Source organism: Rissa tridactyla, chromosome 3, assembly GCF_028500815.1.
Source record: "Rissa tridactyla isolate bRisTri1 chromosome 3, bRisTri1.patW.cur.20221130, whole genome shotgun sequence".
NCBI classification, from domain to species: Eukaryota; Metazoa; Chordata; class Aves; order Charadriiformes; family Laridae; genus Rissa; species Rissa tridactyla.
Window position 1 is genome coordinate 27,863,731 of NC_071468.1, and position 16,453 is coordinate 27,880,183.

General features: G+C 37.4%; 1 protein-coding gene across 2 annotated transcripts in view; it reads right to left on the minus strand.

The window, feature by feature from the left end:
* Positions 1 to 16,453, minus strand: part of HAAO (3-hydroxyanthranilate 3,4-dioxygenase) — a 45,188-nt gene that overhangs the window by 12,677 nt on the left and 16,058 nt on the right. Inside the window, exons 5-9 of one of the 2 annotated variants that reach the window (XM_054196256.1) lie at positions 14,224 to 14,313; positions 13,503 to 13,546; positions 2,396 to 2,541; positions 1,174 to 1,242; positions 18 to 1,049 (exon numbers count right to left, since the gene is read on the minus strand). In XM_054196256.1, the coding sequence (XP_054052231.1) occupies positions 1,020 to 1,049; positions 1,174 to 1,242; positions 2,396 to 2,541; positions 13,503 to 13,546; positions 14,224 to 14,313 (379 nt within the window). In that variant the 3' untranslated portion in view covers positions 18 to 1,019. Of the gene's footprint in view, positions 1 to 17; positions 1,050 to 1,173; positions 1,243 to 2,395; positions 2,542 to 13,502; positions 13,547 to 14,223; positions 14,314 to 16,453 lie in introns of those variants that run through there. The other variant, XM_054196255.1, reaches the window with a different exon arrangement.

The following is a 16,453-nucleotide window of genomic DNA, read 5'->3' on the forward strand; positions in this document are numbered from 1 at the left end:
TGAAGGGAAAGAAAGATAACCAGCTTTTAATTTTCCATGTCCTGTCACTAGCAGAAAGAAAATGCTGCAGGTAAGTATGGAAATATTTCCTACTAAAAGAGCACTTAAAACCTGCTCTGTTTCATGAGGCCTAGCTAAATATTCAGTTGATCTTTTCTGTTCAACGCTATTAGCATCAATAAAAACATGCTTCGTGATTCACTGTTGCCTATCATAAAGCAGCAACCCGTTGCCTGACTCTTGGTCGTACGCTGCTACCTATCTAACCTAGCAGCCTGCAAGTCGGTACAGCTCTGGAAAGTGGAGATAACTTCCTGGAGTCCTTCAAGCTCCTCTTCTACTTTTCTGATTCCTAATATCTTTTTAAATGTTGAAAAGCAGTTCATAAGTCAGCAGGGAACTGACAGAAATTGCTAACAGGAGTACATCTGCACTGGCATGGACTCGTCATTATCTTGTCAAGCAGAGGAGCCAGGTTCTTGCCAGCAACAAGGTCTTGATTGCACAGGCTGCTGTAAGCAGCAGTGTAAACAAATGTATTTCAAGATTATTATGTCTTTAATTAGTATTTGATGGTCCCTGTGAATTTCAACAGAACAGGAACTGATAGAAATATCTGCTTCCCAAGCTAGCCTGACTTGTGTAAATGAAAAGTAGCTTTTCTCTGTTTTTTCCCTTGGGCTGCAAATGTTTCCTAGAAGCCAGCTGAATGAAGGGCATCTGGATTACTTACCACTGTGCTTTAGTATAAACAAGTTCTCAGTTAAGCCTTTTTTATTAGCTTATTCTACCTGATTCTAGTTTGACTTCAGTAGGAGGAAAAATGCTTCAAGGCAGAAGTAACAGGTGATGCTCTTTTATTGTTTGGAGGCATTCTGATGTGTTTACAGGATATACCCTAGGTAGGGTATATTAAAATCCCCACCAAAACCTGATGAAGGATGCAGGTATCTCTGACCTCAACACACAAAATGAGGAAAGAGACTATTTTTATGGTAGCTGTAGTTCACAGTTATTTTTCATGATAGTTTAAAGCTGAAGGGTGGTGCCTGTTGATGATGAGAAGGAAGGTAATAATTTTAATTTCTGTTGCTGGTGCTAGAAGGCTTTACTACTGTTCAGATTGAACTGAAACATGAACTCATCAGTTCACGAGTGTGAATTGTCACATACCAGCTGCCATATCCAGGTATCTGAATTCTTTTTACTTTTCTCAGTTGTTCCTGGTCCATAAGCTATAACCTTTAAAAAAAAAAAAAAATTAAAAAAGAGACAGAGAAGAAAAGTAACAGATTCATCCCAGTGACCAAAGTGTACATATTCATCTTCCTACAGCATTAAAAACATTCTATTTTTACACAAAAATATTCATAGAAGATGACGTTATTTTTACAGACATTAAAATTCACATTACGTTTGGTATTCTCATATTGATTCTTACTGATAAAACGGGAACTGATCACACCTGCCACTCCTTATGCTCCTCTGCATCCTCACTTATCTATTCCTTCTGCCTCCTCCCACTCTCAGCTTTGCATCTATATCCTTCCTACTTCTGTTCTTGGAACAGGCACTTCCTCCTCATGAACTCTGGGCCCTGTCAAGAGCCTGTTGAAGTAGAAAAGATTCTTCCATTAACATTAAAAAAGCTGCAGATTAGACCTTATTTTTCTCATTATCTGCCCTTTCTTCTTCCTGATGGTCCCACACTCTCTGTCATTTTGCTGTAAAATGTATTGGATTCTTCAGAGCATGACTTCAAGTAAGCCAGGGAAAGAATATGTTTTGTAAACTATTGTGTATACAGCACAGTATCAAATGGTGACAGCTTCATTTACACCCAAACTAGGCTGTGCTTGACTAAACTGGGAAGTGCGATGCTTTAGCACAGCCCGGGCTCTCTGATGCTGTCCAGTTTTCCTTGTTTTCACTTTATGTATACTGAGGGGGAGGAAAAAAGTGTATTTACACACCCAGATTAGACCTGGCACCAAGAATGCTGTTCAAACATATAGGGAAGCCAAACACACTTGTGAGTAGTATTTGCATTATTCTGGTATTTTTGATTTAGGAAATATGGGTAGGTAGGGGAGTGGAGAGAATGAGCCCTTTTAATCCTAAAGGAAATGAATGGAAATAAGGTTCAGGTTGATTTGGCAAATGGAAGAATCTCAGCTAGGAAGCCCCTGTCCTAAGCTAGTCAAATCAATGGATGAAGACAGGCGCTTCCGAAGGACAGGGCGGATTAGGACTGAGTTGTTCTGTAGGGGTGCGTCATTTTCTCTGCTGACTACATATTGTTCCCAGGCCTGGATTCACAGTCTGAACAGTAGGCACCTATTATCTCTACCTTTAAAAATATTCCTGTCTTTCAGAGAAATTAGACCCCTCCTACCTCTGTTTCAAAGTTATCTCCAAACATACTCAAGGATTTCTTCTGTTTTATTTCACCACGATGATCATTTAACCAGCCTTGGAAGGAAAACGGCTCCATAACAGAAGTGGAATTTAGTGGGAAAGGTGTTTCTTTCAGGAGTTCATCTGTAAGGAAGGTAGTGGGGTATCAGTGACACTTGCTTCCCTTAATCTTTGCAAACATTTTACTGTTGTTTTACAGTTTGAAGGGCTCAATTTACAGATATTATCTGTAAATTAGTTAAGTCAGTTGTAACAGTGAACAGTTCTATGGTCATTATCAGCACCTTCTAGTTGTAAAATGCATGTATTATTTGTGTATCTTTATGGAGCTGCTTCTTTGAAGCTGTTGTGCATCCACGCTTGTTAAAAATGCATTCAAACAGTATGCAACAGACTACCTACTTCTTGCTGGCATATTCTTCAGTCTCTTTCAGACCTGCTTTTGCACTGGTAAAATCTGATATATCATCTCTGAGCCTTTGCTGAGTCACCCCTAACATATTCCCATGTAAGTGGAATTAGGCCCATGGAACCCATTTACTCAACAACTTTCATGTAGTTACTACTGGCTTTTATGTTTCTTCTCCCTTATGTGTTTTTAAATATACTGACCACAGTGAAGCAAACAGGTTATCACAACCTCAAATTTAATAAAATGCCTTTTGTGTGGTGTTCCTGGAGTTGTATCTGGACTTAATTTCCAATAATTCTCTCTCATAACTGATTTGATTTAAAATAGCTGGAGGACCGAATGCAGTTTTAGTGTAGCTGGTGAAATTCATGATTTGTGCTGTGTGTTGCTGGTATATGAAATTAGCTTTTTATGAAATTAGTAATTTACCATCTTACAGTGAAGTACAGAGACAGCGCAATCGCCTTGGTGATCCTAAGTAGTTTGTTCTGAGATGCCATGGGGGAACATCCATAGAGTAATTGCAAGTAATAATGCCAACTATGTGCCAGAAAAACTCACTAGAAGGCTGTCTCCCAAATGCATTGAGGTAATAAACTTGCAGCCAAATCTTAGTCTCGGTACTAGTAGTACAGTAGGTCTTTTTAAAGCACTAGTGTATTCACTTTGCAATGTTCTTCTGGTTCTTTTCTGAAGCTGTATTTCACTGCTCTGCAGTGTTTTGAATGCATCATTTCAATTTTTCATGGAAGGCCATTTCATATTCAGTCTTGAACACTACGTGAGAAGGTCAGTGCATCCAAGGGATAGCAGTGTACTGAATAATCTACTGCTGCTTAAAGGATCATAAACACTGCGTATCTACATCCATCTCCAGATAATCTGGATGGGATGCTAACCCTTTTATTCTACAAACAGGTTTTGCCATTGACATTTTTTCTCCCATATATTAAATTAAATGGAAGAAGTCAACATGTTTCTGCAAACTATTTGTCTCAGCAGTGCCTCTTTCAGGAAATACCGAAAGCAATCTGAAGAAATTTGCAGCAAAAGAAGGAATTTTTTTATTTGAAAGCTTTTTGCCTTCAAGCTTTCTTTTAAAAAAAGAATTATACTATTACATTATTTAACTCAAATATTTAACACACTTTTATTGAAAAGCAAACTCCTCTGGAGAAATTAAGAAGCACCAGAAAGAAAAAGAAAATCTTTAATCTATATTTATTCTAATCTGGGCCTGGAAACATTAACAAGATCTAGTCTGAACATTCTGTATTTTATTGTTTGGTAAAAATTGGTGTTAAGGTCACTGGTGATTTATTTTCACATCGCAATATGTCTGATTTTTTTTTTCTTAATTTTCACAGGTTCATCAAACTTATTTTGGAAGTAGTTAGGAATACTTATACACTTCATCCTTAAATTATGGATATACTCAACTTTAGCTGTATTAGAACGTTGCTTTTTGGCTAGGGCAAGAGGAAAAATAAAGGTCTATAATATTATGATATATATACACAGACAGTACAGAAGAAGAAAAAATTAAGACACTTTATCAGAAGGTACTCAGTGCAATTAGTATTCAAATAGATTTTTAAGTGTTTTGTTTCATTTATAGTAGCAATCTTTACCTTCTAAAGTAATGTGAAGATGATAGAGGTTTTTCTCTTATCAGAATAAAACAGGTCACTCTTGAATTTAGAAAAGTCTCTTGGAATACAAGGAAGTTACCCATTTGTAGGGCTTTCTCCTAAAATGCACATCCTAGTTGAGATAATTTAAAAACAAACTAAACCCACAGCAAAGCAAACAAACAAAAACACCAAACCTGATATATAGCACACAGTGGGGTAAGAGACACATACTGAGATGCCACGGGTATCCTGCTCAGCTCAAGGGGATACATCTTCTCCACAGGTTAAGAATTCCAGCGTCAAGGTAACAAGTAAGTTTAGACTTCATATGCTGGAGAATGAATAGCAAAACGCCAAGTCTCTAGGGTAGGCACTGTAATGTTTTATGCAAGCAGAACTATGAATGCTCCCCATGAGGTGCAAGTAATTTGGGGTGGTAGAAAAAAGCCAAAGTACTTGGTTGTGTTTTGACCAAGAAGCAGCACAAATCTAACAATGAACAATAACTATAAACTAAGTTCGTAGCTTAACTTCTGTGATTTATTCCACATAAACGTAATTTTGCTGGTTTTTCTCTTTCTAGTGATTTCTGACTCTAGCTGCCCTGACCAACAGGGACAATACACATGGGACAACAGTAAACAGTAACCTATGCATACTTAGGGCCAACGTAAGGTGTAACATGTCCTATGCTTACTATGGAGCACTCACTGTTCTTGCTTGCTTGTGATGTAGAGACACTTCCTAACAGTTTCATTTACTTCCAAGTAAAGGCGGACTTTTTTTTTTTTATTCAGACTTTAAGTTTTTCAGGACAAGAGCTGTCTTTTGACACTCATCCTGTCAGCAGGCCCTGGTCTGTGATGAGGTTTTAGCTTATTACTAATTTTGATGTTAATGATGCTTGCCCAGTGATAGCATAACAGCCTTTGAAAACTGAGTGTGGAGGAAAAGAACCTTTAGTGTGATCCAGTACAATGACTGATGTCCCTGGTCATTGCAGGGGGGTTGGAGTGGGTGACCTTTAAAGGTCCCTTCCAACCCAAACTATTCTATGATTTGATTACCTGTTACTGCAGAACAAATATGAGAGCACTGTGGCAATGAAGTACGTGACATACGTCTGACATTATTAAGGGTCTACTTGACTGAGTCCTCATTTAACCCTGATATACTTATCCTTTGCATGATGCTGAAAGCTACAGGTGCCTTAGCGCTTGTGATCTTGAGCTAATGAGTGGGATCCAATATTTTGTGATCCCACACATATTGGAGCTGAAGCTTGGGGCTTCCAAAGGAACTGAGTCTGTCTTATCAGGCTTATATTTGGATATTGTTGCATGTATTTCTTCTTAGCCTGTACATTAGCTTTCAACAATATCTCAGGAAGTGTGCGTTGGTGTGTTTTTGGAGTTCGTATTATGCTCTAGTAATACTGTGAGACAAGGAGACAACATGCTTAATGATTAAAGGGGGTAAAAACATGCCGACAAAATGCAAGAAGATGGCAATTCTAAGCTAGTCAGCTAAAAGTCTTGTGTATTTATCTCCAAGTAATGCATCGCTAAGTGGACCATCAAATCTAATATTTTCTTACGTGCTCAGGAGATATATTTAAATAGTTCAACAATAAAGTCCATTTTTGTAGATCATTACTATTAAATATTCATATCACAGCAATGCATTCTTTATGGGTTTTATAGCTCTTTTCAGCTTTAAATTAGAATGTGATGATATCATGTTAAGCTGAAAAATACATCATGTTTACTGAATGAGTTTGTAAATATTTTAAAAAGGAAATTACAGGTTTTCGAGCAAGTTGATTTCAGTTAAATAATAGAGACCGTACCGAGACTGAGAATATGAAGCTGTGCAAAAATGGAGACAACAGCTTGCAAGAAAACAGACAGTGAACATACAAGTAGTTACAGCCTCAAGAGAGACCATCTAAGGAAGAGTTTGAACTTGCTGGGAGCAATGTACTTCTGATAGCAATACGGAGGATGGGTAAAAGAGGACTGCCACTGGCCTACCAGGTATACATGGGTGTACTTGCTTACCCCAAGCTCACGTTACATGGAAACTCCCCCTTCCCTACCCCAGTGACATGCCTAAGCTTTCTTGTCAAGAAATCAGACCATCTCACTCTGCCAGAGTGTTTCTGGAGCCCTACCATCCCCAAGCTCTTCCCATAGCTCTCTTGCAAACCTTGTTTCTTTGAGATTTGTTGCAAAGGAAAAGAGCAATAAAGCACACAAAATACAATATATTGAAACAGTGTCAACTGTGAAACTGATGACATGTTGGCTTTATGAAAAACTGTATTTTTTTCAATGACATGCCATCCTTCACTTCTAGGCAGCACACTCTAGACGGAACAATCTTCGAATCTTTAAATCACCTTATATGTTCTTACTGATTATGAAAGCCCCTCCATCCCGAGTTACTGTGCTGCCTCAGAACAGTGTGTCTCTGCATGCTGTGGCACCATCTCCACAGAAGGACGTGAGGAAGTCCCTTGCAAATGGTGTCTCCCTCTGTAAAAGCAGAAGACATCCTTATCCAAAGTGGAGCGGTTAGATCCTCTTTGTTTTATAATCCTTTAACTGAGCATAAAATGGTCCAGACTAGGGATAAGGACCTCACAAATTATTTTAGGATTATGTAGTCATTTATTTCTGTCCACTTTCTAATCATCCTTTCCATCTCGTAAAGAATACAGTTTTCCAGCATTTCACATTTAATTGCCAATGCCAGCAATAATGTATACCCTAGGATGTTCTTCCCATACGTGCCTACGTAATTCCTATGAAAACTCTGCTTTATTCTCGATGTTAACAGAAATGTCAATGAGACTAGCAGGAGTTTAACACCTCTGCAAATAAAACCTGTGGACTGAGGGACATACTTTCAGGCATCTGGGTTTGAAAAAACAAGTAGTTAGCTCATTCCATATAAAAATCCAGAGTGAAAGCACTGACAATGACTGATTACTTTGGGGGTAGTTCGTTCATTTCGCTGTTGTTGAGTATAGATGCAGAAACATTTAGCTGAAAATGCAGCACTCGCTCGGTATAATCATACCTTTCCCTGTGTAACTGCATTTGTTTTTGTAGCATGCCCTGAGAATTGGCATGACTGCTAATTTATGATTTGTCCCTGTAATTATTTCTAGGCACATTTTTCTTTGTGTCGTTAAATATATGCTGGTATCTAAACAACAATTTTATTTCTTTTCCCTAATTGAAACAAAGAAGTTTGATGATGAAAGCTTTGAAAAACACTTTTGTAGTAAAGAAATATAGCCTTTTCAAAAGGAGATATCACCAGCCAGAAGGAAGGGAATATATTAGAACAATGAAATTGGAAGATTTAGGACATAATTCTGTTTAAAGTTTCTTCATGATAAAGCTAGGTCACTGTAATTACGAATGATAAATTGTACTGAGAAATACTGACCACTGTTCCAATACTAAAATCAGGAATCTCAATCTTCATTTCTGAATCTGCCTTTTATATGATTGGGCATTTCATTACTCATCTTTGTACATAACTTCTGCTTCTATAGAAGAGGAATAAGATTTTTTCATTACAGTGAGTGTTGTGAGACCTCACTACGTTTGTGAGATAAGCATTTGTACGGCATGTGTGAGCTATTACTACTAAACTGCCTTTGAAACACTAGTGAAAATGTCAGACTGACTCCATTAGTTTTCTGTTTCAGATGGTGCTGTCTGGGGAGCATTTAAGAGTGTAAGGAAGAAAGAACCTACCTTATTAGAGAAGATGTACCTGCTGTGTGAAACTGCTCTGAGCTTTAGAAGTCTCAAAATATTAGATTATTTTTTTTTCCCCACTAAATCTGAATAGAAAGGAAAACAACTTTATAGGGCATTTCTTCTAAATTTCCCTAATAGATTTATTATATACATTATGTACTAAAGGTCAGTAGTGGCTTGGTTCCCATGGTGAAGCATTAGGAGAGCTCCTGGAGGTTACAGTTTATGTTCTGCCTCTTGCTAAGGAGGCTCAGCTGAGAATACTGTGGGGGAAGCAGACTTCTTCCTGGAGACTTTTTTTGGATTTTGTTTGGTGAATGTTGTCATTAGCAGTTCTGGGCTCTGGGAGCCTAATGAACTTCTTGGAGCATTCCTGGCTCCAGACAACGTGCAGCCTGCAGTCCTGGCTTTTGGATGATGTGTTGTAGTTTGGGATTAGGAAGTTTAGTAGAAATTTTCATACAGCAAATTATAGCAGCCATACTGAAGACACTGGAATTCTACTTTATTCGTGTATTAAATGTTGCTGGCTTAGGTTGGTTCACGTGAGCTCTTCATCTCCTGTACCAGCTACATACTCATTGGGGACTGGTGTGGTGTGGAAAGCTGTTAAATATGAAGGGAGGGGAAATGCATGAGGTCAGCAATAGGTTGAGTGGTTATAGAGGATTGGAAGCGTATATTAGATAATTCTATTCCCTTCCTCCACCACTTTACTCTTTGCAGTTCGGGTGGGCTTCAGGAGAGATAGGAACACGACTTGGAAGTTACTTAAAGGACTTAGGTAGGACACGATAAAGATGAACAGTGTATTTATGCGGGCACCTTTGCCAGAATAGAGACAATGAGGATGATACGAAAAAGGAGTAGATTCAAGTTGCTGACAAAAGTTATACAGTGTCTCCAAGAACTGTACAATTATGGTTGGTCTAGACAGTTAAAAATGATTGACTCCGTGTGTCGGCTGGCATGCTGCTATGTGCTGGAGACCTCCTGGTGGCTGTTTACAAAATAGATTCCCCAGACAAACACTCCTTAATATCTAACTGGTCATATGCTGTTTCTTTTAATACACGGACTCAAAGTAGAAAGAAGTAACATATTATAGAAGGAGCAATCTACCTAGATGTGTTAGAAGTCCTTAAAAGATGATAGAAAAGAAAATCAAATATTCAGTTTTCTAAACAGCTTCACAGCAATAAAACGTATTTCCAAAATCATCGTCCTTATTTAAACCCCCCCCACAGTGATAGTATCTTTAGAATTATTTCAATGTGCCTACAACAGAAAGACACAAATATTTATACAGTTGTTTTAAGTTCAAAAGAATGGCCCTATATTTGCTTTAGTGTAAATGAAGACAGTGTTTCTCCCTGTTTTGATTTTTCTGAGGTAGTTTTAATTCAATTAATATTGCCTGCTAGCCAGTTACCTTTATTCTTTAGCTTTTTCTTATTTTCAGTTATTAACACTCTTCTCTTTTGATCTGCTTGTTTTTATACACCAGTGAAACAAGACTGAACAGTGAATACTGTGTACGGAGGTTGCACTGGATTAGCTACATGGGATGACAGTACAGAAGCTGATTTTTATAGCACTGAGTTCACTCTTAGAACTTGTCTAATAGCACTACTGAAAGCAAAAAAGCTTTTGTTTATAAACTATGCCCTAGGCTGTGTGGTATTCCTACTCCAACTGACTGAAGAAAGCACCCAATTTTCTCATACCCAATCAGATCCTTAGATTTTGTCTGCTCTGAATCACAGGCATAGAACCGCTCTCTATTTTAACTATACTAACCACATTTAAAGTCCAGACTGTAAATTACCCTATATACCCCTATAATCGATGAAAGTTTTGCTAGTGAAGTCACTACAGGACTGGTATTTGTATTTAATATCTGTATTTCCACTGACAATAAAGCTTTTATGGGAATTAAAATTTCACTGATAATTAGAAGTAGATTAATTAATTTGGATAAACAAAAACCTGACATTCTACCTACACCATTAACTTTCTTAAAGATAATTTTTAAACAACGCCAACTCAGGAAAAGTCTTTTCTTGCCCTTTTCCCCATCAAATTCCACATAATGAAATGATTTATTTTGGTGAGCATGGCAGGATAAACTTTTGAACTTCTGGATACTTTTGTGTACAATATTCAGCCATCATAGTTTATTAGAACTGGGATTTGTCTGTTTTAAGCGATCTCTTGTCCTCTTGACTATAAAACTGGGATGAAATAGAAACCTTGAGAGAATCTTGCTGCCAGTCTGACTGAACTGACAGTAGCAAGAGTTGTTTTGGTAACTGTGATTGCTTCTGTCAAAAACTGTGTAAACCAAACTAACCTATCTTGCGTGTTGCATGTTTAGACTGTATCCTAAATATATTCACCTTTATTGATAAAAGGGCGGGGGGGAGTTTTACTGGGCTTTATTTGTACACATGGTAACAAAAGCAGCTAGTAATTCAGTACAAAACGGTTCTAGGGAACATGCCTCAAGTAAGGATTGCATATGATACATGTTTCTGATTGTACTTCACCTGATGATATTTGAGTTCCTCTTCTAAAAATGTATCTTTTTAATGGCTAATGCTGCCTCTTCATACATTCTGAGCACCCTGCTTTCAGAGGGAGTTGCCCTAGTGTTGGCTGAGCCAGAAATCATAAGTAAATCAAGAAAAAATCTGGACTTAGGGTTGGGGATTTTTTTGTGTGTGGTGTTTTGGTTTTTTTTAAAAGCAATTGTATCTTGATTGATTCCATTTATAGCTGTCCTCTATACGAGTGAGCTGCAATCAGGGGTTTCTTTCAAGATGTTTTTCTTCAATTTTATTCCATTTCTTTCTAAAAAGGGGAGGCACTAGTTCAGGCTTATGTAGAGATGAACCTGCGAGTGCTCCAACTGGCACTTTTAAGCTGAGGGGATTCAGGATTTTCAGAAGAGAAACTGAAAGAGGCTGAAACCCAGCCTTATGCATAGGTCAGATCAAATCTTTTTAAAATGTGTCTTGACTGAAACATAGTGAGAAACTAGTGGTAGCTTGTTCTATGTTAAAAATGTCATTGATGGTTGTTGAATTCTACTTCTTAAGAGGGGGGCGGGGAAGAGAGAGCTGTTGAGGGAATAAATCCAAAGCGTTATTTCTCGATCAGTTGGGTATGCATCCAGAAGGAATGTATTACCAGCTTACTCCTATGTAAGTCAAACTTTGTTTTATTTTCATTATTTTTACCACAAGTCTCACTGACAGTTACAGGAGCTGCTAGCTAAAACTTTGGTAACTAAAAGTCTGGGCTATTTTCCTCATGTATAAGACATCACTGAGCTGTGAGCTCCTTATTGTCTATGAGAACTGAAAATCAGAAAAATGGAGCTTTTCCCCAGGCTGAAAGCCTGCCGTGTAACTTTGTTGACTGCTTTTTGCTTATAGCAAGAGTTAAGCCAAGAGCATTTCAAGTTATTTGTTGTCTTGACTTACTGGCTAATCCAAGAGGAGAATCCATTCAGGGGAAAAAGATGTATTGAGCTCTGAGCAAAATAACTACCTTTACATGCTTTTTTTTTTATTTTTTTTTGTCTTGAAAAAAACTCTTTTCAGTTGTAATGGATGTCTGTTACGCCTTTTAGCCTTTGTACAGCTTTTGAATAAATTAAAAGGAAAAAGCTTCTGTACTGGATTTATCAATAACAATTTCTCACAGTTCTGTGTTTAAAAAAAAGTTTCAAGATGTATCATAGCTTCTGATTGATTGTCAGGTTTGTTCTTTAGCTCTAATCTGCACAAATATTAACAATATAAATCTTTAATGTTCTTTCTTTTTCTGCACTGATATAATTACTTCATTACTGAAATATAAGCTTTTAGCTCAGACTGGTGAGGGATGCTTATTGGAAATCACTGTATTGAACGAGGATAGTATGTGTGAGATTATATTTTTTTTATTACAGCAGCATCTAGAGGCTTCATCTGAAATTATATTTCCTCTGCTAGACACTGTATGAACACACAGTGAGAGACAGCACCTGCTCTACTTACCCTCCCACAAAAAAAAAAACCCAAACAAATAAACCACCAACGCCCAAACATGCCACACATGCTCAAATTAAAATAAGCTCAAAATAAACACATTTTGATGGTGCATATAAAGAAAACTAAGATCTTGGAGACGACAACATCTTGTTTGTAAGAAACACGGAGCCTTCATCTGAGAAGTATATTTCCTAGTCAGTCAAAGAGGCAATGCCCAAAGCTGGTTCAGCTGCAAAGTCTTTCAGGCAGGGTTTCTGACTGGCTTACCATTTCCTAATTGCAAGGGCTTGTAAGGTTGCTCTCCCATACGTAGGACTCTCCCGCGAACTTTTCATTTTGGTGACAATGATTTAGTTAACTATTTTTAAGAAAGGTGATGTTCATGCAAAAAACATCTTTCCCTGATTTTAGGATTTGAGTAAGAACTTTCTTCAATTATTGATTGAGCTGGCTGGCAGGCAGCGACGGTTTTATGGTGACTATCAAGCTGAGAAATGGGACAGATGTGGAAATAATGTTTCACTAGAACTTTTGTCTCTATTAGAGTAATTCATAAAAATTGTCTTAAGACGTCGGGGAATGAATATGGAGATTAAGGACAACTGGTTCCAAAAATTTCTTACAGAGGGGAACTAAAATTTATCTTTAACTTGTGGCAAGAGCTATGGAATTTAATTTATGGGTGTGACTGAAGGATGACGTTCAAGTTTGTAATGTAGTTGTGGGAGTAGCATTGTTGGGTATTATGGCTGTGCATGTGTGCACATGCAGAGCACCTGAGCTATGAACTTCCTGGTTGGTGCAGGATGTCCCCCAGTCAGTCATCTGCACAGATGAGATGACAGACTGATTTGAAACAACAAACCTAGTTGAGCAATGGGATTGACTGAACTGGTGGCCTTCATAACAGCATTTGGCTACCTGATGGAGGAACTCTCCAAGTGGGAACCTCAGGCTGTCCTGGAGATCCCACAAGCAGCTCCTGCTGTGCTTGTGCTGATTTGAACTTTTCCATGTGTCGATTAAGAACCTGGCAACATCATAGAGACTCTCCAGGTAGTTCCTGTGGTTGGGGTAATGAAAGAAATTACCTGTCAAAGTAACTTTCATTTACATAATTGGAAAGAAAAACAGAAACTTAGTCATGTTATGTGGACAGAATCATTGCTGTTCAACCAGATACAGTAAGTGTTCTAATTCCGAAATTCATTTTCATTACCTGGATTTGGTTTTCCAGTTTTATATTGCCTTGAATTGAAAAACCTGGAATAATAAACATTTAAACACCAGTAAAAAGTCATGTTCATGTTCTGTAGGGTAATAAAGACTAGGCAGTATTACTGGCCATTAAGCTTTGTGCTGAGAACGGATCTGCCAGATCCTCAGCTACTGTCACATACATTCAACAGGGCTATACCTATTTTATTGAGAGTCCTCCAATAAACAATTACCTTGTTCACCTTTACCAACCATTTAACAAATTCATTAGTTAATTGATGACATTCACACATTTCCTCAAAAGCAGCTCTCTACCAAATTTGCCGCTGTCTTGATTATTCATGAATAATATTGATTAAAAGTACTTGGATAAAAGCAGGAATGAAAAAAGCCCTAAGGCAATTTTACTGTTTTACCTAGTTAACCTAGCATCAGTTCAGTGTTAATTTTTCATTCAGTTCTTTTGCAATTAGCAGCAATGATGTGCTTTTACTTATTCAAAAATTATGTTCCAGATAGATGTGAAGAACACTTGATTTTTTTTCTTTTTTAGTCTGATTTAATAAGTTTGGAGTATACAAGATATGATTAAGAATTTGTAAAGCAGCAATTAAATTTCAACAAGACTATGTAAAATGCAGCATAAACAGAAAATTAACTATGTGAAGATCTATTACATAATTTTAAGCATTCTTTTAAAATTTACACAGAAAAAACCTTACTCTTGAATAATTGGTATAAGTTGAGTGCCAAGGTCTTCACAGTGAAACCATTTTTCAAAGAGGACATTAGTTGACTCTCCAACATAGTATCTGACAAAGTAAAAACATTAGTCAATCCTTTTATTAACTAACTGATCAGGCAGTTTCAGTCTTTTCAAGAAAACAGCTACATGACGTATATAACAGCATGTTAATTCTCAATCCTGGTGTACTTTATTCTGAAGAAGGGTTATTTAGGGAAGCTTTCTGTTTCCCTGATTAGCTGACTGGTGGGTGGGGTGCTCAAACTTCTATCAAGGGCCTTATAGGTTTGTTGCTCAACTAGAGATAAGTCACCGAATTCCTTTAGCAAACTTTCCAGATTTAATCCTAGAAACTGATTGGTGCCTTGGGACCAATAGCTCTCACTTTGGATGTAGTTACTGCAGAAATAACTGTCCCCAAACACCATTTCCAGTAACTGCTTCCATGCAGCTATGAGAAAAATGCTCATATTTAAGAGAGCTGGCTTGAGTCTTGCCCATGCATGGACTGATCAAAATAAAAGGTGATTTATGGACTTATAGAATCATGTTTGCAAAAACAAAAAAACCCCAATGGTTTTCAGCTGCATAAATTTGGGAAGTGTTGTTTAGCTCACTCTTCTGAAGAGAAACTTCGTTCTTCCCTTGCGTTATTTTATGGCATAACAAATAAATAAATAAATTGTGCTGAGATCAATAGCTTAAAGTTGCTGTAATCTATGGAATGGTAAATACAGAATTTATATTTCTTTTATTATATTTATATATATATAAATATAAAATATTATATTTACATACAGAATTTACCTACAGATTTAAAAAAGGCTGCATGGTATGTCAAGGGAGTGATGCTGCAGTACAGTCACTCGTATTGCGACTGATTGTAAATAGGTCTTACGTGTCCTTTGTGTTAACATCACTGGAACGTATGTTTGAAGGGGGAAACAAGTCTTATACGATTATACTGTGCATGTAAGTGTATTTGTGTATTCACGTCTGTCTTATGTATCTATACAAATATTGTCTGGAAACGTTCTAAGAGCCTCCCCAGTTCCTCAAATTTTGGAAAAACAGGGTATTTGGAAGAGAGTAACGTTATTAATGCCTCCAATATGGAAAAAGCTGTGCTATGAGCATAAGTTTTGAACACAGAGAATCTACAGAAAAGAGAGTTGTTACAAATGTCTTAGTTGGGAAAAGGCTTTGCACCTGGGAAGGACTTTGCACCTTACTAGGTGTTAAAGAACCCAACCACACAACTAACATCAAACTTAGTTGTTTCTGTACTTGTTTGCCATAGGATCAAGATTAGCTAGTGCATTTTTCTTACAGCACAAAGCATGTAATCATTACTTAGGCTGAAACACCAGGGCAGGCTACTTATTCTTCACTTGTACAATAATCAGCATGCTGGGGGCTCTGATTTATGACTGAGGCTTGTAGGCATAATAAATAATGGAACAGTAATGTAATATTAGACCTTGAGTCAGCATACTTCAAAGTTTATTATGACTTCCTCTTGTACAGTCTTTGCTGCAGGTGGCTGGGAGTGAAAAAAGTTTGAAAAGACCAGAGATTCTGTTTGTAAATCCCCATCTCTCCCAGGAGCACACAGAGAGACGATGCAATTTCAAAAAAGTATGACATGATTGTTCACTTCCAAAACTTCAGGTGTCTTTGTTCATCATGTCAGTGTGAAAACAAGGGCACTAAAAACCTCTAAGTGATTTATTTTCAGGCACCTGATTAGGTATTTTCAATTAAGAGGGTCCTTTGTTAATTCAATTATTTTTTCCACCTGCAAACCATATGGTAGCTTTTAGTTTAATTTCTTCACAAAAGCATGACTATATTGGAGTGCAAATCCCTAGATCTACCTGGGATTCCTAAAAAGGCATTCAGCAACTCTCTAACTCACAGACCTCATGCACAAGATAGGTTATTTTACTTAAAGTTACCCACAGCTACGTATGTTTCTTCATTACTAATAAACATTGTTAACTGAATCACTGGCCAACTGTTTCTAGCTCAAAATATCTTTTTAAGAATGTAAATGCTTGTGATCCACAGACCTGCTATGACAGGAAAAAAAGGGACAAGTGCATAGATGAGCAATGTTTTAAAAGAACTGGATTTGTCTTTAGCTTGGAATCCAATCAGGTGTTTTTTTTGAATCGTCCCTTTCTTAGTTTCTTATTTCTGTCTTT